General features: G+C 33.3%; 2 protein-coding genes across 9 annotated transcripts in view; both read right to left on the reverse strand.

Annotated features, from left to right (window-relative positions):
- Positions 1 to 13,553, reverse strand: part of LOC111056041 (cationic amino acid transporter 3) — a 70,983-nt gene extending 57,430 nt beyond the window's left edge. The window contains 2 exon segments of the mRNA XM_039440979.1: positions 8,864 to 9,040; positions 13,305 to 13,553. Of these exon segments, the coding sequence (XP_039296913.1) occupies positions 8,864 to 8,890 (27 nt within the window). The 5' untranslated portion in view covers positions 8,891 to 9,040; positions 13,305 to 13,553.
- Positions 1 to 26,525, reverse strand: part of LOC111054622 (gastrula zinc finger protein XlCGF57.1) — a 721,792-nt gene that overhangs the window by 692,209 nt on the left and 3,058 nt on the right. The window lies entirely within an intron of this gene.

Raw genomic sequence — 26,525 nt, forward strand, 5'->3', positions numbered from 1 at the left:
TCTTAATGTTTAAATGTTTGAAAGTTCGAATGTTTATATGTTGCGCATTTACGGCGAAACGCGGTAATAGATTTTCATGAAATTTGACAGGTATGTTCCTTTTTTAATTGCGCGTCGACGTATATACAAGGTCTTTGAAAATTTTGCATTCTAAGGATAATATGGGAAGAAAAGGAATTCCTCCATACTCTGATATCATTATAGATATCATCTACTTTGAAGATGGGGTCAATTAGACTATAGATATTATCCATAATCAATCAGCTGACAAGTGGATTATTCATTACATGCATTAGACAAATGTCTGGCCGTGTCTATTTCTATAAGGTGGGATTTCAATATTTTTATGATGCCCAAAGACCTTAAAGAGATATAGACCCACAATGCCTATGCCTTCCCATTGATAGCTCTTACTTGAAATTGAAGGCCGCCATTGGGGTATTTTAGCACGAGATATTATATATTATTTATTTGTAATGCTATAGATCACAAAGGCATTGGTGGCATAGGTATGTAATAATCTTATGGGTTGCCCCCTCAATGGCGGATTTCAATTCCAAGTACGACACTAGCGCTGCATGTGAGTCTATGCATCTTTAAGGTCTTTGATGATGCCCATCAGTATCAATATTCTCACATTCAAAAAAAAGTGATTGGAAATAGAATAAAAAATGATTAAATCAACTAAATAATGCTGAAGAAATAATTATAATATTTTTGATTGAAAAAAATAATCTCAAAATACTTGAGAATTAGAATGATTAAGAAATATTTTTATCAGATGGAAAGATTATCACGAAACTGGAGTTTATTAACATAAGTGAGTTTTTGATCTTGAAGAAAACAAATAACAGTTTTTAAGAGTAAATTATGATTCAACTGAATCAACTAGAACATGTGACATCAGATACTTGTGGATGAGAAAACTGCGTGAGGTCTACTGTTCACAGAACTACTAGTTTCTATGATTTTGATAAGATTCTTTATTTTTTATTCATTTATACGATAATAACATCATAAAAATGATATGGAGACTAAAAAGGAGGTAACCTTGTGCTATTCCTCTCCCAAATTTAGATAAGGTTACACATAGTCCCATATAGGTTGAGTCTTGTAGTTGTTCAATTCACAATATTTTCAGTTTTCTAAATTATTTTCACAAAGTAGATTTTTGAATTTAGATGCTTCAAAACCAAATATAGAATTACATAGAATCATATATATTAACGCAGTTAAATGAGATAATAAACAAACTAATGAATTAATGAGTTTAATGTTCACATCACTGTTTCATTAAAATAGTTTTGCTGTTGAAGAAATGGTAGATTTCTATTTTTTTTTTGTTTGAGAGTTGATTTTTAATGCTGAAATACACCTATAGAGAATTAACCAACAGCTGATGACTCTAGCATAAGAAGCATGCTTCGACTCTCACTTTTTCTCTTTCTTCTTCTTCTTCTTCTTCTTCTTCTTCTTCTTCTTCTTCTTCTTTTCCATCCTCTTCATCTTCTTCAGAGTTGCATCTCTGTTGCTGTACTTTCACTTCTGCAATGTGGAAAATACCAACCAATCTATTGATTATAGTAAACAGAGTAGAGTAGGCCAATAATAGCAAGCGACAACTCATTGCAGTCATTAATTTCGATTCGATTACTGTAAATAATATTATAATGAAAGAATTCTACTGCGCCAACTAGTTTGGAAATTGGGAGCTGTTACTTCCCTCTTATTTTCCTTCTTCTTCTTCTTCTTCGTTTTCTCCTTCTCCCTCTCCTCATCCTCATCATTATCATCTTCATTTTAATTAAATCTTCGTTGTAATTTATTGACCGAGCGAAGTGAGGACTAAGATTCAAGACGACGGTTTGGCATTCCTCTTAATGTTTATATGTTGCGCATTTACGGCGAAACGCGGTAATAGATTTTCATGAAATTTGACAGGTATGTTCCTTTTTAAATTACGCGTCGACGGATATAAATGTTTTTGGAAATTTCGCATCTCAAGGATAACATAAAAGGAAAAGATACTCCTTCATACGCCAATATTAGAGTAAAAATCAGACTTATTCATCATAAATCAGCTGTCGAGTGGATTATAAATTGCATGCATTGACGCATGCAATTCAATATCTCAATGTAACTTAATGAAAAAACAGTTGTTGTGTGGACTATTAACTGCATGCAATTGATAACTTGAAGTAGCATTTCTCCCGACTTTTCTCTGCTTTCAACTTATTTGACTAACAGGTAACCCCGTGCTCCGTAAGAATCCAACTAAAAACTTGTCGTTATCAAATCTTGAAGAATATGAAAGAGGTCTATAAATATCCTCGGTAAATTAAGAATCTATATGCAGAATTTCAAGTCAATCAGTTGAGTAGTTGAGACGTGATGATGCGTCATTCGTGATTTCATATCCTCTACCTGTGTAAGCCAGTTGTCTCCTTCATTATAATATAGATTATTTCGAACGAAAATGAACAGATAATACTGTAGTGAGGTCCACGTTATAATGGCAGTGTACGATTGACAATACTGTTGCTGTCCTTTTCTATCATACAACAAAACAGATAGCGCTATCTCTCTCTAGCTTTGTAATGTTGTCAGTTTGCTTATTATTGCCATTTATTTTATTAAAAATATTTTATTTTTACTTTTGACAGTGACTGTACAAAAGTAAACAATTCATTATCTGTCGCCATTTTTTTCTTCATCCTATCAAAATACTTAAGTACACAAGTTGTATAAATTGATTTAAAATGTATTTTTGAAACAATGGAATAATTTTTAGACATTACCGTATGAGAAACACAAATTAAAATATCTGAAATGACATTTTAAAAGTTGATAACTAACCATCCTAGACTTCATCCATGCTTCAGTTAGCCTACACGTATAGGTTAAACCTACTCGTACCGGTATAAATAATATTGAAAAGTTATTTCAGAACTATTTCCATTAAAATTACTCATTTTAAATGGAATTTCTATTTTTCTATTATTTTTAAAAGGAATTGGAATAGAATACCTAACAAATAACTCAATTTCTGTTGTTTTGAAATTCAGATTGTTGTATCACAGCTTTTTAAATTAGCCGCCATTTCAGGTTTGTATAAGAATAAAAATCTAATCTCAGTTATAAAACCAAATTTTCGAATCAAATTATGGAAAAAGATTCTCTTGATTAATTTGACATTAAATTGACTATTCAATTGAGGAAATGATCATTATTATTAGATCAAATTTAATGGGATGAATTGGGTAACAGCTGTGTACACTCAGTAGCGAAATGGAGAGACTTGGCAACGTTTTTCTCCTATCTTTCTCCACTGCCATTATAACGTGGACCTCACTATAGAACAGGCTACCGGTATCAGCTATCCTCTATGGAAGTGACAAGGAAGAGAATCGGCAAAGCTGTTTTCCATCTTCCTCCTCTGCCATTATAACGTGGACCCCCACTATAGTGAATCTCAAAAAACCTTGTAACAAATTAAGTCATAATTCTATTCATATACAAGTTGTCTACCTATATTTTAACTGACCTCTCTCAAGATAATATGCCTATAATAGAACCAAGGTTAAAGATGAAAACATCTAAGAGAAGAACAAGCTAGCATGACCTTTATAGACGGATGTTTTCATGTTGAGATATAAATACAGGAAAGAAAGGTTATGAATTGGAAATAATCACGGAAAGATAATCAATAGGCTTGAGTTTACAAAAATCGGCTAGAAATTTGCAACATAAACAACCTATACCATGGAATATCTTCTGCTATCTTTTCTCTACGGTAGAACCAATCTCAAGATGAGATAAGGCCTACTGAGGAATTATAATCTGAGATTAAGTACTGAACCTACATTAAGTGCTGATCCTAGATTAAGTACTGATCTTAGACTAAGTATTGATCTTAGATTAAGTATTCGTTTTAGATTGAGTACTGATCTCAGACTAAATAGCTTACTGATCTTAGATTAAGTACTGATCCTGGATTGAATACTGATCTTAGATGAAGTACTGATCCTAGATCAAGTACTGATCCTAGATTAAGTACTGATCTTAGATTTAGTACTGATCTTAGATTAAATACTGATCTTAGATTGAGTACTGATCTTCGATTAAATATTGATCTTAGATCAAGTACTGAACTTAGTTTAAGTACTGATCTTAGATTAAGTATTCATTTTAGATTGAGTACTGATCTCAGACTAAATAGCTTACTGATCTTAGATTAAGTACTGATCCTGGATTGAATACTGATCTTAGATGAAGTACTGATCCTAGATTAAGTACTGATCCTAGATTGAGTACTGATCTTAGATTAAGTACTGATCATAGATTAAGTTCTGATCCTGGATTGAATACTGATCTTAGATTGAGTACCTACTGATCTTCGATTAAATATTGATCTTAGATTAAGTACTGATCCTAGATGAAGTACTGATCTTATAATAAGTATTCATTTATTTATTCATATACAAATACAATCCAGGCATTTTCCCAAACTGCTCTAAGTATTGATATTAGATTGAATACTGATCCTAGATTATGTACTGAGCCTATGTGTTATCCAAATTTGAGAGAGGTTACCTTATTTTTCCTCTCCCTATCATTTTGATTATGTACTCATTGTAAAAATCAATAAAGAATAAAATGATCCCAGATTAAATACTGTATATGTATATGCATTCATAGGCCAAAGTTAGAAAAAACATAATTTACACTGAATATGTTAAATACTAATGGAATCTAATAAGTTCTGGAGCCACTAGTTTTTCAAACATCTCCTTAGCAACGGAGATGAAAATTTCCAAAGTCCTAGTTTTAACATTTTTTTTCAATTCCTTTTTTGGATAAGTTTTATGCCTTATATTATTCGATGTCAACTATTTTTAAAGGCTTAAAAACAAAAAGTTTTTTCTGTAGTGAATTTCTCATAAAGAAATTTTAAAGACAAGTCTAAGAATATTTTCTAACCTCAAAATGTATTATGGAGATTAAGTACTGATCCTAGATTAAGCACTGATCCTATATTAAGTACTGATACTAGATACAGTACTGATCTTAGATTAAGTACTTATCCTAGATTAAATACAATATTATATTGAATAGAATAGAATAGAATAGAATAGAATAGAAATAATGCTTTAATCTTCAAATTTGTAACATACAATGAATGAGAAAACACACATTTATACGGCTTGATTAAACAATCGTCAGCCGGAAAGTCGGTAAAACCCAATAATACTATTATTACATAATTCAAAGCTATGCAGAATGTTCTTTTAAATAGTGAAACAAAAACAGAAAAAACAACCTTAGAAACAAAATAAATCAATAATGTTGAATTCAATAAAGTGAATATTCCATAAATTAGTTTTAATAGTAACCTACATTCTAAACAAAATCCATTAATTTTATAAAAAGAAAGCTATACTTTTTATATTATGATAATAACTGTCAGCAGTTGGGAAATCATAACATAGAATTAATATTCCCTTTCATTTCGTCTTCCTATGATGTCCTCCTGAGATTATTCGAATAACCTATATTGTATTATATTATAACACGATACTTCTACCCAACTCAGATTCAATAAATAAGTTTCAATTTATTATACTAAGTTACCAGTTAAACTCCTGTGTAAGTAATCGCCTATAACGCCAGGCATCTCTACAGTAGGAGGCCAACCCTACCCAATCTCTTCCATTCATAAAAGAAACGAAATCAACAATATTATATTGAGTATTGATCCTATATTGAGTACTAATCCTAGATTGAGTTCTGATCTTAGATTAAATACTGATCCTAGATTAATTAATTATTGATCTTAGATAAAGTACTGATCTTAGATTAAGTATTGATTTTAGATTGAGTACTGATCTCAGTTTAAGTACTGATCTCAGACTAAGTAGCTTACTGATCTTGGAGTAAGTACTGATCCTGGATACCTGGATTGAATACTGATCCGGGATTGAATACTGATCTTAGATTTAGTACTGATCCTAGATTAAATACTGATCTCAGATTGAGTACTGATCTTCGATTAAATATTGATCTTAGATTAAGTACCAATCTTAGACTAAGTACTGATCCTAGATTAGTACTGATCTTAGATTAAGTTTCGATTGGAGATTGTGAGACCGATGGTGGGAGCTCAGTATTCCATAGTTTCACATAAACAGGAAAACATTACGAATTACGTAATCCAAATACCTCAATTACATCTTTTTGTTAAACTGTCACTGTAGTCTAAATTACTCTAAGCACGCTATCTCTGTATTATTACTATAATAATTGCCCCTCAATTACATTTCAGACTATAATTATTTTATTGTACTGAGATTGAACATTACTGATTTTTTTCACTCTTTTTTCACTTATCAAGAATGCTGATAGTTTGAAATGAATGTCATCAAAAGCTGGTATAGTGAGGTCCACGTTATAATGGCAGTGTTTGATTAGCAATGGTATTGCTATCCTTGTCTATCATTCAACAAAGTGGATAGCGCTATCTATTTCTCGTTTTGCTCTGTTGCCAGGTTGTCTTTTAACAATGTAGAATTGATAATCAATTAACAAAATAGTTCATCTTTATTATGTAAATTCATTATCAAACTATTGGAAAATAAAATGTCTTGTTTAATAGAATATAATTCATTATTTTAAACAAGAATGAACAGTTGATTATGACATTGATTATTTTGAACGAGAAAGATGACACTACTTATGCTATATAGACTTATACTTATGCTATTGTTTCTATATGGCTTCATTCTATGAAGAAAATAGTGGCACAAAGGAAATAATATAGTGCTCCTTCTACTGTGGTAGTGGCAAGGCAGAGATTCGTCATCACTGTTCTCCTATCTTTCTCCACTGCCATTATAACGTGGACCTCACAATAGCGACTTGTTTCCGCTATTCAAGTTCGTTTTTAGCGTTTCTCTGTTAACAAATTCCTAGTTAACACTGTCTGTGGTTAGTTTTCCTTCCTCTATGGTAGTGGCAAGGCAGAGAATCGTCAACACTGTTCTATCTTTCTCCACTATAGTGAGGTCCATGTTATAATGGCAGTGAAGAAAGATAGGAGAACAACGTTGCCGATCCTCTGTCTTGTCAATGCCTTCTATGGAGGGTAACTGATACTGCTTTATTGATCTAATATTAACGTTTCATTCTCGTTTAAAATAATTGACCGACCGAAGTGAGGTCTAAGATTCAAGTCGACGGTTTGGCATTTCTCTTAATGTTTGAATGTTTAAATGTTAAAATATTTATATGTTGCGCATTTACGGCGAAACGCGGTAATAGATTCTCATGAAATTTGACAGGTATGTTCCTTTTTCAATTGCGCGTCGACGTATATACAAGGTTTTTGGAAATTTTGCATTTCAAGGATAATATAAAAGGAAAAAGGAGCCTCCTTCATACGCCAATATTACCGTAAAAATCAGACTATAGAATTATTCATCATAAATCAGCTGACAAGTGATTACACAGATGTGTGGAGAAGCCAGTCTATTGCTGTGTTCCCTTAAGTTCTATAGTTTCAATCAGGTACTTGTGGATGAGAATACTGCGTGAGGTCTACTGTTCACTGAACTACTAGACGATTATATGGCAATAAATTAAATTTTTCAATTATTTCATTATCAAGATTAAATATTTTGTTAATTAATTATTAATTCTACATTGTTAAAAGACGATCTTACAACAGAGTAAAGCGAGAAAGAGATAGCGCTATCCGCTCTGTTGAATGATAGACAAGGTTAGCAATACCATTGCTAATCAAACACTGCCATTATAACGAGGACCTTATAGTAGTAAACACTGAGTGTGGTTAAAATATTCGTAGGCCGAAATCCAGTCACCGATGCTAACACAATAGACGTAATGTTGTCCTGGTCTCTGTAGTTGGATTCTCTACAAATTGTCAGCAATCCTCATGTATATAACATTTATCTTCCCATTAAACGAACACTGAAAGTGTGAAATGTATTCCACTACGGTTAGATTTACTTAAAACTGTCAGTATACCTCATGGATAGAACATATATCCTCCTATTCAACTAACACTGACAGTGTGGAATCTATTCCACTACAGTTGGATTCACTCTAAATTGTCAGTATACCTTATGGATAGAACATTAATGCATCTAATTCAACTAATGCTGACAGAGTGTGATGTATCTCTCACTATAATAGAGGTTACAAGGCCATTCAGGTAGCGTTAATACAAACGCTAAACTACACGGTACTAAGTGAGAATAGAAACAGGCAAAAATAGAGCTACAAAAGTGGGACCATGTTAGTGGAATATAGGATCAACATTGGTGTTGCTATCCTTGTCTGTCATCTTCGTATCATATTTTGTGTCAACTTTTCAGGTTGTCAAGTTTTCAGCAATCGGATCCTTGTGGAGCACGGGTTACCTGTTAGTAGATAATATTACTTATAATATCGATCAAAGCCTTATAAGTACTGTAAAACCTCTACTTAGAAGAAAAAGAAGAAGATGATGAAGACGAAGAAGAAGAAGAAGAAGAAGAAAAAGAAGAAGATGATGAAGAAGAAGAAGAAGAAGAAGAAGAAGAAGAAGAAGAAGAAGAAGAAGAAGAAGAAGAAGAAGAAGAAGAAGCAGAAGAAGAAGAAGAAGAAGAAGACGACGACGTCGAAGAAGAAAAGGAAGAAGAATAAGAAGTAAAAGAAGGCAAAGAAGAAGAAGAAGAAGAAGAAGAAGAAGAAGAAGAAGAAGAGAAGAAGAAGAAGAGAAAGAAGGAGAAGAAGAAAGTAGAAAGAAAACTCTACTGTAAGAAAATATGAAAAATAATTATGATAAATAATCAAGTAGACTTACCTTTATAATATTCCAATTGTGTACCATTTTGGTCGGTAGAAAGTTTATCCCAAAAATATGAAACTTTTTGGATTTTCACACAGTTATTTATTCCTCACTGCACTGTAGTTATTCACTATTATTTTCCACTCATTTTGATGTTTTAAAATATTTTTTTATTGCACTTTGTTCCACTCGCTAGAGAAAGAGATTACAAAATTGGTGAAAATGATAAATAAAATAAATGTTAATACCCATCCAGGAGCAATGCCCTTATAGAGTATTGGTAGGGAGCTCCTAAACATTCTATGTATAATATGTATTGTATACGTATGTATACATATGTATGTATATATACGTATGTATACGTATTGTATATAGTATGTATACGACTATGTATTTATTCATATACTTTAGTCCAGGCAATGAATGCTCATAAGTGGGTATAGAGGGGAAAGTTTGGAACCCAATTTTTCACCCCACAGTTCTGTTTAGGGTCGAAGGGAGGTAAACATTTCAAAATTTCCCACCCATACCCCTTGAGCTAAGGAGGTATTGGTGGTTCAAAGGTACCATTTTTTGGTTTCTCGCATATAACACAAAAACTATGTATCTCATGGACATAACTATTAAATACAAAATTGAAGCTTACATAATTTCCTACAATATCCATCTTACAACTTTTCCTATACCTCCTCCAGTTTTCGAGATAAAAGCTCTTAAAGGTGTGACATTTTTGAAAAAACCTTTTTCTTGACTGGACTACTTAACGTTTGAGAAAAATGATTCTATTCAAGTTTCAACTCTTCATTTTTTGAAAACTCATCAATTCTTGAAACCCGTTATTTTTCTGCTCACGGCTTAGGGTGATGCTCAAATGAGCTAAAGGCTTGTGCGTGTGTGATAAGAGAGGAGTGGACCTACAGCTTTAGGTAGGTTCCGAACCACTGAGAGCGATTTTTAAAATTATATTCAGAGGAGATATTCTAATATCTTATTAACATAATATTACTTTTTTTGCCTGTTTCCTTTTTCCAATATTGTAATTTTGTATTTGATCGAATAAATATGAATAAGAATACATTGATATAGTGAGGTCCACGTTATACAGTATTTGATTAACATTGGTGTTGCCATCCTTGTCTATCATTCCACAAAGCAGATAGTGAATGTATCAAATCATAGTGTTGTGTTTCAAGTTGAGATGATACTGTATCATATTGTGTTGATACTGTATCATATTGTGGTTGTTCTTGTTCTATAGTGAGGTCCACGTTATAATGGCAGTATTGGATTAACATTGGTGTTGCCATCCTTGTCTATCATTCGACAAAACAGATATAGTACTATACTTTTCTATCTCCGTTACGTTATCAAATCATTCCACCAATCTAGAAATATAATTAATCAACAAAATAATTATTTTATCTCGATCGAAATAAATGTACTATTTAGTCATAGAAAAATATATTTTCTTAAAAATTCGACTGAGTCATTGTCAACTTGAGAATGTGATCGGTGTGGTCACGAAACCATGGTCGTGTACCAAAATTAAACTGTGTAGAATTTGACAACATATTTGTGTTTTTATTTAATTATATATTTTCTTCATGAATAAAATAGAAAATTATAATTTTAACAAGAATGAACAATGTCACGTCATGTATACCAGTATCAGCTATCCTCTAAAGGAGGCAGTGACAAGGGCAGAGAATCGGCAACGATGTTCTCCTATCTTTCTCCAGCGCCATTATAGTCTGAAGCTGCGTTACACCAGAGTTATTAAAATGTTTATTTTTCCGTCCTTATATATTTAGATTAAACGGAACTTGACAAACACATATGTACATTAGACCGAGCGAAGTGAGGTCTAAGATTCAAGTCGACGGTTTGGCATTTCTCTCAATGTTTATATGTTGCGCATTTACGGCGAAGCGCGGTAATAGATTTTCATGAAATTTGACAAGTATGTTCTTTTTTTAATTGCGCGTCGACGTATATACAAGGTTTTTGGAAATTTTGCATTTCAAGGATAATATAAAAGGAAAACGGAGCCTCCTTCATACGCCAATATTAGAGTAGAAATCAGACTATAGAATTATTCATCATAAATCAGCTGACAAGTGATTACACAGATGTGTGGTGAAGCTGTATTTCCATAAGGTCTATAATTTCAATCAGGTACTTGTAGATGAGAATACTGCGTGAGGTCTACTGTTCACAGAACTACTAGTGTTCAATCCAATAGAATCTATGAGAACGGAAAAACAAATATATTTTTAATAACTTTGGTGTAAACGCAGCTTAACGTGGACCTCACTATAGCAATTCATTTTGATTCTCGTTTAATATAATTATGATATTTCACGTCTTTGAATAGAGAATAGAATACAAGGAAAACTAAGGTAAAATGATTATCTTCTTTTATGTGAAGCACATGAGTAACTCATAAGGAAAATTACAAGACTACATTTTTCCTGATAAGTTTTGCAAGCCGCAGTATTTTTAGATAAGTTCAAACGTAAATTATTATTATCTGACGTCAACTATGGTAAGATACATGTTCTAAAATCAGCATCTGATTAACATTGATGTTGCTATCCTCGTCTGTCTTTAGACAAAGCAGATATAGTGAGGTTCTCGTTATAATGGCAGTGAAGAAAGATAGGAGAAACACGTTGCCGATCCTCTGTCTTGTCAATGCCTTATCTATAGCTGATACAGGTTTATTGATGGAATATTGACGATTCATTCACGTTTAAAATAATAAATTATATTTTTTATTAAGCAAGAAATCATATTTTTCAAAAATTTCATAATGAAGTTTCATTATATATTGTTAATCAATTATTAATTATCAAGTCTACATTGTTAAAAGACGATCTGGCAACAGAGCAAAGCGAGAGAGGGATAGCACTATCCGCTTTGTTGAATGATAGACAAGGATAGCAATACCATTGCTAATCAAACACTACCATTATAACGTGGACCTCATTATAGAAGCTTGGTATCCTTTCACCTAATATCACTGACAACTCAATTTTTTTTTTTTGAAAATACTAGAAACTTGTTGAGTTAACTTTCCTCAAGCATGAATATCACAAAAATACTAAATCATTACTTCAAAATAAATAAAACCTCACATTTTATTCATATTTGGAAATAAATTGGAAGTTGCAGTTGTCCAAATGCTAATTAATGAATAATTATTATTAAACGAAAATCCCAATTAAATGCTGTAAATCACCCCGAAGACTTCTGCTACTGCACAAATATTGATAACAGGGTAAACAGCTAGATGGAAATTCGATGAGCGCTACTATACAAAAACTCCCGGGATGACAAATAATTTTTGAATAGTAGCGCTCATCGAATTTCCATCTAGCTGTTTACCCTGTTGTCAATATTTGCAGTAGCAGAAGTCTTCAGGGTGATTTATGGCATTTAATTGGGAATTTAGTTTAGTAATAATTATTATTCATATTTTTTTATATTATATACTTGATACATCGTACCACTTTTTAGAAATCCCTAGAATACCAAAATCATAACTTGAAAAACGAAAAATCTACACTTTCTACTAAACTCACGTATATTTTAAACTCCATACCACTTCTCAAAAAATTCTAAAATAGTATATATAATACTGATTTCTGATACATCAAATTTCTAATTACCTTCCCCTAAACTAATGTATATTTGCAACTTCCTAGCTCTTTTTAGAATAAAAATTAACAGTTTAGTATCTGAATTACTTTTTAAAAATCTCTAGAATACCAAAATTGAAAAACGAATATCCATAACCTTCTCTACTAGATTCACGTATATTTGACTATCTTTACCACTCCTCAAAAAAATTCTAAAATACCTAAAATATGACTTTCAAACACGAAAAACTACACCTTCCTATACTAAACTCACGTAGCCTATATTTGCAACTCCTTAGCCCTTTTTATAATAAAAATTGACACTCGAAAGTATAAATTACTTTCTAGAAATCTCTAGAATACGGTACTAAAATCATTACTCGGAAAACGAGTACCTACATCTTCTCTACTAAACTCACGTATATTTCAATATCCGTACCACTTCTCAAAAAATATTCTGAAATATGACTTTCAAACACGAAAACTACACCATCCGCTAAACTCACGTATATTTGCAACTTCTCAGCCCTTTTTAAAGTAAAAAATTAACAGTTCAGTATCTAAATTACGTTTTGAAAATCTCTAGAATACCAAAATCATTACTTGTAATACGAAAATCTACACCTTCTCTACTAAACTCACGTATATTTTAAACTCCCTACCACTTTTCAAAAAATATTCTAAAATACCTAAAATATAAATTTCCAACACAAAAATTTACACCTTCCTATACTGAACTCACGTATATGATCAACTCCTCAGATCTTTTAAAATAAAAAATGAACACTTCAAAAAAAACTATACACTAAACCCACGTATATTTGTAACTTTTCAGCTCTTATTAAAGTAAAAAATCAACACTTCAGTACCTAAATTACGACTTTGGAGCACAAAAAAAGAACACTTTTTACAAAATTGACACAATTTAGCGAGAGCTGTCAAGGTCCGCCAGTGTGTTGCAAGTTGCACACATGATAAAAACACGAGAGCTTCCTTTTCAGTCCGTAAGAATGGTCTACATCGGCGACCTTCTCAATACTCAGCCAGGTTACAACTGACAACTGATGTGAACAGCTCTCTCTCGGTGTGCTAGTATCGGGTTTTGACTTCTCCTCCTCCTCCTCCTCCTCCTCCTCCTCCTCCTACTCCTTCTCCTCCATCACATCCTCTCGCTCTTCCTCCTCCTTCTCCAACCTTTTTGCACCTGCTAAATACGTTGAAAAGGAAATTGTTCAGGCTATGTAGTTTCTCTTCTTTTTCAACTCTGTTTCCTCCTCCTCATCCTCCCACACCTCCTCCTCATCCTTCTCCTTCTTCTTCTCCACCACCTCTTCCTACTTCACCACCACATCCTCCTCCTCCACCTCCTCCTCCTACATCAGATTGGATAAGTTGTTAGGAATGAATTTTCTGTAATAAGTTGATTGATTGAGTGCTTCTTGATATAGATATATTGCTTAAAATAATAGACAATGTGATGAATAATAATCAAGATGATGTGTTGTTTACGAGTTTGTGTTTCTTGAATAGTTCCAAATTTTCTTAAATAACTCAATATTATTCGTTAAAAGTGGTAATTGAGTGGAATATTTCTAATTAATTTATCAATTTAAGCCATCTAAATTCAAAATTTATAGTTTTAATGTTTATTTTGGACCAAAATTTTATAAAAATTGTACACGTGAAATTCTAACCTTATCTTGGACTTTGTCACCTATAAATTTGGAAGAAAAATAGCACAAGGACTACCTTATTATTTTATCTTTGAATGTTATTACATTAGTTTCATTTGCATAGTAAATAAATGAAATGAAATAATAATCCAGAATCTCAAAAAATTGATTCATAAAAGATATACCTCCTACTCCTCCACCTCATCTTCCTACTCATACTCTTCCTCCACCATTCCCTTCACCACCTCCTTCTCCTTCTCCCGATCGTGTGTTAATGGGAGGGATATTTTATATCCTTCTTGGAGAATCGACAATTATTTGTTGAAACACCGCCGATTTATGAAGTTACATCACATTATTATATTATCGTTATTCTAATTGCATTCAATCTTTATTCTCATTGATTGATTATTCATACTTTGTAAAATTCTTTGAATAACGAGCATTATTGTCATTTAATGTAAATTAGTGTATAAACCAGTAATTATTGTCCTCCTCCTCCTTCTCCACCTCATCCTCCTCCTCCTTCACCACCACCACCACCACCACCACCACCACCTCCTCCTCCTCTTCCTTCTTCTCTTCATCCTTATCCTACTCTGCCTCCTCCTCCTCCTCCTCCTCTGAATTCTCCTTCTTCTCTTCCTCCTCCTCCTCCTCTGAATTCTCCTTCTTCTCCTCCTCCACCACCTCCTCCTCCACCTCCTCCTCCACCTCCTCCTTCAGCATCTTTTTTCACCAGCTGATAATACGTTGAATAGGAAATTGTTCAGGCTACGTATAAGTTAGTTTCTCTTCTTTTTTCACCTCTATGTACCGGGTGCACAAAAGCCGGTTAAAATTTGACCGTGATTAATTCCACAAGAACCAATCAGAGAAGCCGTCTCTCCCCCAAAAAAACCTTCTCTGATTGGTACTCGTAATTGGTACTCGTACTCGTATTGGTAATTCGTAGAATTAATCACGGTTAGAATTCAACCGGCTTTTGTGCAACCTACATATAGAGTTGAAAAAGAAGAAAAACGAGACGGAACTTTGTTTCCTTCTCTTCTTTGAATTTTATTATTGAAGAGGAGTTATTCACTCCTCTTCCACACAGATTTACAAATATTATCCTTAAACTTCTTCCTGTTCTCATATTCAGTTTGACTCATACATCAGTTGACTCATTCTACGTCAGTGGAAATAATAATTTCGCAAAAATGCCGTCTTATCATTCTCACTGACTCCATAAAGTGAATCTCATTGTAGACTAATATACTTGAAAATATTCACTGGTGGATTATTTCTCTGGTTTTTTCCAACTCCACTTCTTTGAATCATTCTTCTATAGTGACTCAACCCTGGGATAACTCGCGGAAGGACATTAAAAGAATAAATTCGTCCTTGGAAAAACAGCTGTAATTTTTGTCGTCTGTCGATACCATAATGGAAGAGAGTGAACGAGTGCATGTATCGGATCATCCAGCTGATCTCACGAGGAGAAAAATTCAACAAGAATAGAAGAATATACATGCTAAAAGACGAACTTCAAACCCTTAAAAACCACCCTTAGAGTTAAAATATTGCCAAAAGATTTCTTAGTGCGCCTCTAAAGGACCAACTGAACATACCTACCAAATTTGAACGTTTTTGGTACGGTAGATTTTTAGTTCTGCGAGTGAGTGAGTCAGTCAGTGAGTGAGTGCCATTTCGCTTTTATATATATATTAAGCAAGAAATAATATTTTTCAATAATTCTATCATGAATTTTCACAATCAGATAAAATATTTTGTTAATTAATTATTAATTCTACATTGTTAAAAGATGATCTGGCAACAGAGCAAAGCGAGAAAGAGATAGCGCTATCCGCTTTGTTGAATGATAGACAAGGACAACAATACAATTACACTGCCATTATAACTGGGACCTCACTATAGATCCTTATTCTCTTCCACTTTTTCTTGGAATAGTCCGCTCTTTCCTCTTTCACAATTTCTCCCGTTTTTTTCTCGTTTACGTCAGCCTTTTGAAAGGTTATCCTAAATGAATAATTTATTATTTCATCGAGTACGTTGAAGAAGAAGAAGAAGAAAAATAAAAAGAAGAAGAAGAAGAAGGAGGAGGAGGAGGAGGAGGAGGAGGAGGAGGAGGAGGAGGAGGAGAAGGAGGAGGAGGACGAGAAGGAGAAGAAGAAGAAAAAGAAGAAGAAGAAGAAAGAGAAGAAGAAGAAGAAGAAGAAGAATGAGAAGGAGAAGGAGAAGGAGATGGAGAAGGAGAAGTAGGAGGAGGAGGATGAGGAGGAGGAGGAAGAGGAGGAGGAAGAGGAGTAGGAGGAGGTGGTGGAGGAGAAGGAGGGGGTGGAGGAGAAGGAGGGGGTGGAGGAGGAGGGGGAGGAGGAGGAGATGAAGATGGAGAAGGAGAAGGAGAAGAAGAAGGAGGAGGAGAAGGAGAAGGAGAAGGAGAAGAAGAAGAAGAAGAAGAAGGTGGTGGAGAAGAAGAAGATGGAGAAGAAAATGATGAAGAAGAAGGAGAAGAAGAAGAAAAAGAAAATGATGAAGAACAAGATAGAAGATGAAATCTTTGAATACACTTCATCTCGAACCACTCTCAAGTAAATTATAGGAAACTGGAAGCTTGACGAGTTGAAAACTTTATGAACTGAAAACATGACTTACTGAAAACTTGATTAATGTGAAATAAGATTATAACCATCGTCGGTGAATTGAGAATCAATATAAATGCAAAATGTGAAGTTAATGAGTTGAGTAGTTGAGACGTGATGATGCGTCATTCGTGAATTTCCTATCCGCAACGTGTATAAGCCAGTTTTTTCCTTCATTATACAGAGCGTTTGAAAAAGAGCTTCGCTCTGGAGTACTAGAGCATAGAAAAATTATTACGAAAGAAGAAATTATAATAACATTCATACAGAAATGTTCTATCTAATCACAGTAAATTGAGATTAATTCCCGGAGGAATGCAAAAATTTCCCTCACAAAGGCCCAGTTGCACAAAAGCCGGTTAAATTTCAATCCTGATTAGCTTCACTTCACCAAATCACAAATCAGAGACCATTTCAAAAAGATGGATCTACTGGAATTAATCAGGATTGAAAATAGCTCGGCTTTTTTGCAACCGGCACTAACTACCTCATTGAATGATTACAACAGCTGAGTCATAATTTTGACCATAGACCAGTTATAGAATAGACACGGCCTATTGTATATTCATACTGAAAGTCGATGAAGCCAAAATCTACTGCCAAATCTCCAAATCGTGACGTCAGCATCAGATAGAAAACTTTTCTGTAGAGTTTGTTTACATTGTTTTCCATAGCAAATTGTGTCTATTTTAGCGGGAGCGCAGCTGGAGTTTACCATTTTAATGAATAATTGACATCCTTCTGGAATAGACACAATCTGAAAGTTTTCTATCCGATGATGACGTCACGATTTGGAGATATGGCAGTAGATGTTGGCTTCAGAGGCTAGACTTCCCAGCGTGTCTATTCTATAACTGGTCTAAGATTTTGACACAGTCCCACACACATGAACTCGCTCTCTCACTTCCATCACCAACAGACGACGAAAATAATTATTATCAGCTGTTTTTCCAAGGATGAATAATAATTATTATCCTTTAAAGTCCTTCAGCGAGTTTTCCCAGGGATGAGATAAGACCTAGTGCAATAGAATCTTTATATTATAAAACCTACAATGTTCTGAATTTCGTGAGAATCGTTAGAGCCGATTTCGAGATCCGGTGAAATACAAACATATAAACATATGAACAGAATCTCTTTTCTGTATAGGGCTACTTTTATAGAAATAGAAAGAAATTGGATATCACTTGAAAATGGCATCAATGTCTGAAACATGTTGTGATTAAATATTTCAAAAAAGGGTACTGGGATTTTTATATTTCTTTCTATTTCTATAAAAACAGAAGTTGCTCGTTTAATAGTATGAGATTGAATATAAGTGTATAACCCAGTATCCTATACTATTAAACGAGCAACTTCTGTTTATATGTTAATATGTTTAGATGTTTATATGTTTGTATTTCACCGGATCTCGAAAACGGCTCTGACGATTCTCACGAAATTCAGAACATAGTAGGTTTATAATATAAAAATTCGATTGCACTAGGTCTCATCCCTGGGAAAACTTGCTGAAGGACATTAAAAGGATAATTATCATTCATCCTTGGAAAAACAGCTGATAATAGTTATTTCGTCGTCTGTTGGTGATGAAGGTGAGTGAGCGAGTTCATGTGTGTGGGACTGTGTCAAAATTATTACTCAGCTGTTGAACTTTTGTAATCATTCAATCAGGTAGTTAGTGCCGGTTGCAAAAAAGCCGGGTCATTTTCAATCCTGATTAATTCCAGTAGATCCATCTTTTTGAAATGGTCTCTGATTTGTGATTTGGTGAAGTGAAGTTAATCAGGATAAAAATTCAACCGGCTTTTGTGCAACTGGGCCTTTGTGAGGGAAATTTTTGCATTCCTCTGTGAATTAATCTCAATTTACTGTGATTAGATAGAACATTTCTGTATGAATGTTATTATAATTTCTTCTTTCATAAAATAATTTTATGCTTTTGTACTCCAGAGCGAAGCTCGGTGCCCGATATTATAATTTTAATCTACATAAATAAATCACTCTATCAATCCTTCAATTTATTTTACCAGATGATTAAAGGTTGATTCACACATGATATTAAGATAAAAGGAACAATTGAAACTCAGAGGTGATAGAGCACGGAGTCGCTATTAGTGATGTAAGGTGATTAAGGAGATGACATTAAAAATGAACATGTTGATTATGTTACAGTATCATCCACATCAGGCAGAATAATAATTATTATTATGGTGGAAGGAATCATGTCTCAATTAAGGTCATTTCACAGAATTATAGTTTTTACTTTCCTTGCCCTACTACCATAGGTAAGGAAAGTATTGCTTTCCGAAAAAAATTAAGTTACCCCAATTTCTAAATTTCTATACGTTTCAAGGTCCCCCTGAGTTCAAAAAGTGTTTTTTTTTTAAAGAAGATATAGTGAAAGAAAACATTTCATGAAGATTATTCGACTGTGTCACATTCATATTTTTCATGTAATCGAGATAATTAAGCTCTGAATAAAGCTTAATTCAGGAGAATTTTCTGTGATTGTTTAATTTATAGTATGCATTATCCCACAGTATGATTGGGGCCGGTTTCCGAGCTCGGGATTTAGCTAAATTCTAGACCAGTGGTCGCCAAACTTATGAGCCTGTGAGCTAGAATAGCATTTATAAATCTTCTAGTGAGCTACCAAGCAATATTAGACTGAACAAAGTATCTTTTATTGCCTATAAAGATACATTTCTAGTATTGAAATCTACTTATCTCATAGTAAAAAGTATAACAAAAGTTGAAATGTATATTTCAATGAGAGCAGTGGAATGTACTCTTTTTGGTCAAGTATTTTCTTGATCGTACGGAGTGTACGTTGTAGCCGCCATTCTGATGCAGTTGTCCAAATGTGTATCAGTCAGTCTGTTCCTATATAGATTTTTCATGAATTTCATACTTGTAAAAGATGCTTCACTCTAGTAAGTAGAGCTAAACATAGCTTTCAACCTCAATGCAACTTGAATAATAATTGGATATTTTTCTTTGGGGATTTGAGGCCAAATATTTCCAGTTGTAGAAAGTGATCTGAGAGACAAGATCATTTCAAAAATCCACAAATTCCATTTCAACTGAAGCCTGATCTCCACCAAAAGTTTTTACAACACAAGCTGCAATACTTCTGCATCGATCTCTACAAAAGGAGAGTTGACGAATTGTACCATATTCGATATGCTTTTAAAATCTTGAAATCGTTGATCAAACTGTTGTCTCATGTCTGAACTGTAACGTATTATTGGTTATTGCTGAGGTGCTGTGAAGGATTTTTCTCGTCATTGATTTTCTTCAGACTGGAAAAGTGTTTATATTCAAACTGGACGACATTCTTTTCCCACATCTCAAGCTCCTTGGAAAACGATTTTACAGTTCAAATCATTCCACCGCTGTCCTTATCTTTCCCTTGAAGCTGCAAATTTAAATCATTCAACTTCATATCTTTGAGAAATACAAAATTTTGTAGTCATGTTTCTCAATGCATGGTTGACAACCCAAGCATTTCTGTGAGCTACCAAAAACTACCCCACGAGCTACCGGTAGCTCGCGATCGACTGTTTGACGACCACTGTTCTAGACTATAAACAGCTGGAGTCAGAAAATTGGCTTTCCGAAACGGGGCGTTGTCACAGTCCACGAATTAAATTTATCGAATTTATAAATTTCGAAAAACTAGAAAATTGAACACAAAAATAAATAAGGAGAAAATAGTGTAACGTTTCAGCCATTTTGAATTGTTTAGGAATGTTTCATTTCGTCAAGGAAAAACGTTTCCAATTGAAGAAATGATAAAATAAAGATTATCATAGAAACTGCGACTACGTCTCGTTTTGGAAAGCCAATTTTCTGACTTCAGCTGTTCAAAGTCTAGGACTTAGCTAAATCCCGAGCTCGGAAACCGGCCCTAAATGCAATTTGAACAACGCTAATATGATGGAAATTATTATTAATGAGATTATAGAGTGAATTTAATTGGTTTAATTGGATATAGAATAATATTATCACCATCAACACACTACCAGGGTGATTGATTGATTGAGTACTTTATTTATGTGGATTACAATATATACTGGCTTATACACTTATATAGGTGTAATTATATAAGTGAATATAAGTGAATTAACAATTAACAATATATTTCATCTTCATTATGAAATCATTAAAAAATATAATAGCTTACAATACAGAAAACATTATAGTTGAATTTACATAATATAGACTAAGAAAACAATTATTGAACTGTCTTTTTTCTGTATAGAGCTACTTTTTATAGAAATAGAAAGAAAAATAAAAATCTCAATACCCTTTCTGAATTATTTAATCACAACATATTTCGGACATTGATGCCATTTTCAAGTGATATGAAGTAAATTCACTTTAATTCAGATTTACTTCATATCACTTGAAAATGGCATCAATGTCCGAAACAAGTAGTGATTAAATAATTCCAAAAGGGTACTGAGATTTTTATTTTTCTTTCTATTTTTATTGAACTGTATATGATATAAAAAAAGCAATTTGTAATAACTATAGATAATTATATTGTTATGCATCTACATAAATTGGCGGAGCTTTGGACATATCAATGTCCATTCTTCGGAAACAATATCAAAAATATCCTTTCCCTCTAACTCTCAGAAAGAGAGAGAGAGAGTGAGAGAGAGAGAGAGAGAGAGACAGTGACTTCATTGTCATCAAGAAAAAAATGATTTATCATTGATCAAATTGTGTATTGTTTTCCATAGCAGATTCATTCCGGTCGACGACGACTAATCTTATATTACAGTTCTCAGATTAAGATCTTTAAATCAGATCTCTCTTAACAAAAGAGGTTGATGAAGTCCTGGCTATAGTGAGGTCCACGTTATAATGGCAGTGTTCAATTAGCAATGGTATTGCTATCCTTGTCTATCATTCAACAAAGCGGATAGCGCTATCTCTTTCTCGCTTTGCTCTGCTGCCAGATCGTCTTTTTACAATGTAGAATTAACAATTAACAAAATATTTCATCTCCATTATGAAATCATTGAAAAATACAATTTCTTACTTAATAAAATATAATTGATTATTTTAAAGGAGAATGAAAAGTTAATCTTACATCAATAAACCTGTATCAGCTACCGTCTATAGAAGGCATTGACAAGACAGAGGATCGGCAACGTTGTTCTGCTATCTTTCTTCACTGCCATTATAACTTGGACCCCACTATAGAAGTAGAAAAAAGAGAAAAATAGAAAAGAATGGAGAAGAAATAGAAAAATAATAAGACGAGAGATTTAAAGAAGAAGATGAGAGAGATGAAGAGGTTGAAGAAGAAAGAGGTGATGCGAAGAGAGGAAGAGAAGAGAAAGATGAAGAAAGAAAGGAGTAGGGAGAGAAAAAATGGATGAAAGTGGAGTACAAGAAGAAGAAGAAGAAGTAGAAGAAGACGACAGTGTTGATAACGAATAGCATAAGAGAGTGTGTTGAAGGAGGAGAAGAGAGGGGTGAAGAAGAAGAAGTAGTAGGAGAGAGATAGAGAATAAGGAGAAGAAGAGTTTGATGAAGAAGAGAAAAAAGAAGAAGAAGTAGCAGAGGACGGAGATACAGAAGGGGGAGAGAGTCATGTAGAAGGAGAAGGAGAGTTTGATGAAGGATAGAAGAATGAAGAATGTGAATAAGGAGAAGAAGAAGTGGAGGAGGAGGAGTGAGACACAGAAGGATGAGAGAGTCATGAAGAAGGAGGAGAGGAGTATGAGTTCGATGAAGGAGAGAGGAATGAAGAAGAAGAAGAAGAAAAAGAAGAGGAAGAAGAACAATAATAAAAAGGAGAATAAGTAGAATAAGAAAAAGGAGTAGGAGAAAGTCATGAAGAAGGAGAAGAAGAGAGTAATGGAGAAGAAGAAGAAGAAGAAGAAGAAGAAGAAGAAGAAAAAAAAAAAGGAAGAGGAAGAAGAACAATAATAAAAAGGAGAATAAGTAGAATAAGAAAAAGGAGTAGGAGAAAGTCATCAAGAAGGAGAAGAAGAAGAAGAGGAGGAAGAAGAATAAGAATAAGAAGTGGGAGTCATTCATGAAGAAGGAGAAGAAGAGAAGAATGAAGAAGAAGAAGTAGGAGAGACTGATTTAGAAGAATGGAGAAACTGGATAAGAAGCAGTAGATTCAGAGAGAGATCGAGAAGAAGAAAAAGATGAAGAAGAAAACTGATTGTTTTTATGAGATAAGAGGTCGAGGTTAATACCTCAATTTATAGGTTAATTGTATGGACTATTAATAGAGTAATTAACATTCTTAAGGTAGATATACAACCTTGGAATGTAAATATAAATAGAGTGAGCTTTATTGCTATCAGTCAGCATTGTATGAATGGGACGCTTTGATGTTAATCAATAGAAATGCTGACACTATCAAGTGCATCTCACAATTATTGAACTCAATAGGTAATCAATATGTTAAGTCACGTGTGCCCTGAACTGATTTTGGATGGGTGACCAATATAGACCTTTTATTTATTTTATTTTTATATATTTTTCTTTACAATGAAGCACAGATCAGGAGAGAAAAACTAAGAATACCTTGTACTATTTCACTCCCAATTTAAGAGAGCTATTGTGTAGAAAATGTATTAAAATTGGTTTTTCCTACAGTTACGTTGAAAAGTGGCCATTGCTGCACTGATTACAGAACGCAAAGAATCACTTTTCCGCTCTAGTGCGGGAAAAATTTTTCTGCACTCCAGATTTGCAACATGGCAACGCAAAATACTTAGTAGGTTATATGGAGCAACAGTGCAGCAAAATCAAAATGAAGTTGGTAACAGTGACTGCTGTGGCTGCTATAGTGAGCAGAGGTGCAACCAAGCACAACGCGCTAATTATTATTCATTATATATTATAACCAAGGACAACGAGGACTTTAGGATTTTAGGATTAAGGTTTTTATCAATAATAAAATTACACAGAAAAACATTTGATGCATTTCAGGCAATTTTACCCATAATTACCCACTTTTCATATTCAATGGTAACTGTAGGAAAAACTTAATGTGAAATACGTGCGCAAAGTTCCTCTGCTGCACTCAAGAAACCATTCCGCCCTCGCCTACGGCTCGGGCGTAAACGTTTCTTTCGGTGCAGCAAACTGTCACTTTGCGCACTAGTTGCACAAATAACTATTTTGAGAGTGATTTCTCAGGGGCTTTTTTTGTAAAATAATATTTTTGGACAGAAAATTATGTGAAAATCTAGAAGACATAACATCATTATTGGACCTTCAGGACAGGTTTCCGAGCTCGGGATTTGCCTAAGTTCTAGACTTTAGATAACTGGAGTCAGAAAATTGGCTTTCCGAAACGGGGCGTAGTCGCAGTCATTGTCAAAGTCCCGTTTGAATTAAATTTCAAAAAACTGGAAAATTGAACACAAAATAAGATAAAGAGAAAATAGAGTAAAGTTTCAGCTATTTTGAATTATTTAGAAATGTTTAATTTCGTCAAGGAAAAACGTTTTCAATTACTGAAATGAGAAAATAATAACTGCGACTACTGCTACTAGTAGATCTGTGAACAGTAGACCTCACGCAGTATTCTCATCCACAAGTACCTGATTGAAACTGTAGACCTTATGGAAATACAGCAATAGACTGGCTTCTCCAAACATCTGTGTAATCACTTGTCAGCTGATTTATTATGAATAATTCTAAAGTCTGTTTTTTAGTCTAATATTGGCGTATGAAGGAGGCTCCTTTCTCCTTTTATATCATCCTTGAAATGCAAAATTTCCAAAAACCTTGTATATTAAAAAAAGAACATACCTGTCAAATTTAATGAGAATCTATTACCTCGTTTCGCCGTAAATGCGCAACATATAAACATTTAATCTTCTAAACATTTGTCTTCTCGATTTCCACACAATTTTCTGTCCAAAAATATTATTTTACGAAAAGACATTGAGAAATCACTTTAAATAAAAATTAATACATTTTCTACACAGTATCTCTACTATAGTGAGGTCCACGTTATAATGGCAGTGTTTGATTAGCAATAGTATTGCTATCCTTGTCCATCATTCAACAAAGCGGATATCTCTTTCTCGCTTTGCTCTGTTGCAAGATTGTCTTTTAACAAAGTAGGATTATTAATTAATTAACAATATATTTCATCTTAATTATTATGAAAATTCATTATGAAATTATTGGAAAATATAAATTTCTTGTTTGATAAAATAGAATTGTACATTTTAAACGAGAATGAACAGTTAATATTGCATGAATAAACCTGTAGCAGCTACCGTCTATAGAAGGTACAAGATAGAGGATCGGCAACGTTGTTCTCCTATCTTTCTCCACTGCCATTATAACGTGGACCTCAATATAGTCAACGAATTTAACAGAGTATAAAAAATTATTCAATGAGAATTGAGATTGAATGCAATTAGAGTAACGATGATATTATATTGTGATGTAACTACATGAATCGACGGTGTTTCAAGTAATTGTCGATTCTCTAAAAAGGATATAAAACCCTGAAGACAGAGAGATTGATAGAGTACTTTATTTATTTAGATTACAATATATACTGGCTTATACACTTATATACTATAGCTTACAATATAACAAAATTATAGATGAATTTACATAATATAGACTAAGAAAATAATTATTGAACTGTGAAATGATATGAAAAAGATACTATTGTAATGCTAATACTATTGTAATGTAATACTACAAGATAATATTGTAATGCATCTACATAAATTGGCGGAGCTTTGGACATATCAATGTCCATTCTTTGGAAAAAATATTAAAAATATACTTCTCAGTAACTTTCTACCAAGAGAGAGAGAGAAAGAGATTTGATTTATTGATTTCATTGATTGCTGTGCTAGGTCTCGAAAGACTCACTGCACAAAAACAGCATTGCAAAATATATATCCAGATAATTAAACAAAATAAACGATAGTATCATGAAAACAAATAGTATTCTGTGAACATTTGATAACTCAATCTTATATAACATAAATAAAAAAGGAGTTATTAAGAGTTGAAAGAGAGAGAGAGGGAGAGAGAGATGTAGTAATACACACATAAAAATTTAAAGAAGTTATATTTGAAAGAATAATTAAAATTAGTGAGAAATATTCACAGAGTGAAAAAAGAATCACATATTACAATACAATACAATACATCTTGCAATAGGTTCACAAACAATAATAAATTTGATTTAAGAGTAACCAAATGAATAAGCAATGAATTCCTTATAACTTATAGAGCACTTGAGCTGCGTTTACACCAAAGTTAATAACAAAATGGTAATAACTTAATCCTTATAGATTCTATGAGATTGGACGGAGCTTGACAAACACATATGTTCATCATGTGTATGATAAGTTATGTTCAATCCAATAGAATATATAAGGATTGAGTTATTAACATTTTGTTAATAACTTTGGTGTAAACCCAGCTTAAAGCTGCGTATACACCAAAGTTAATAACAAAATGTTTATTTTCCATCGTTATAGATTCTATTAGATTGAATGGAACTTGACAAACACATATGATCACCGCATAATAACTATCAAACTCGACACAGGAATAGCCATATAGGATATTCAACACCTCAATTATATCACGGAATAGAACTTGGGTTTCCTCACTATCTAGCACAAATCGTCTATAGAAATTTGCCCAATGATATCAGGGAGGCTGAGAGCTGCAGCGATGTGGTGTATAAAGG

Source organism: Nilaparvata lugens, chromosome 14 (assembly GCF_014356525.2).
Source record: "Nilaparvata lugens isolate BPH chromosome 14, ASM1435652v1, whole genome shotgun sequence".
Taxonomy (NCBI): Eukaryota; Metazoa; Arthropoda; class Insecta; order Hemiptera; family Delphacidae; genus Nilaparvata; species Nilaparvata lugens.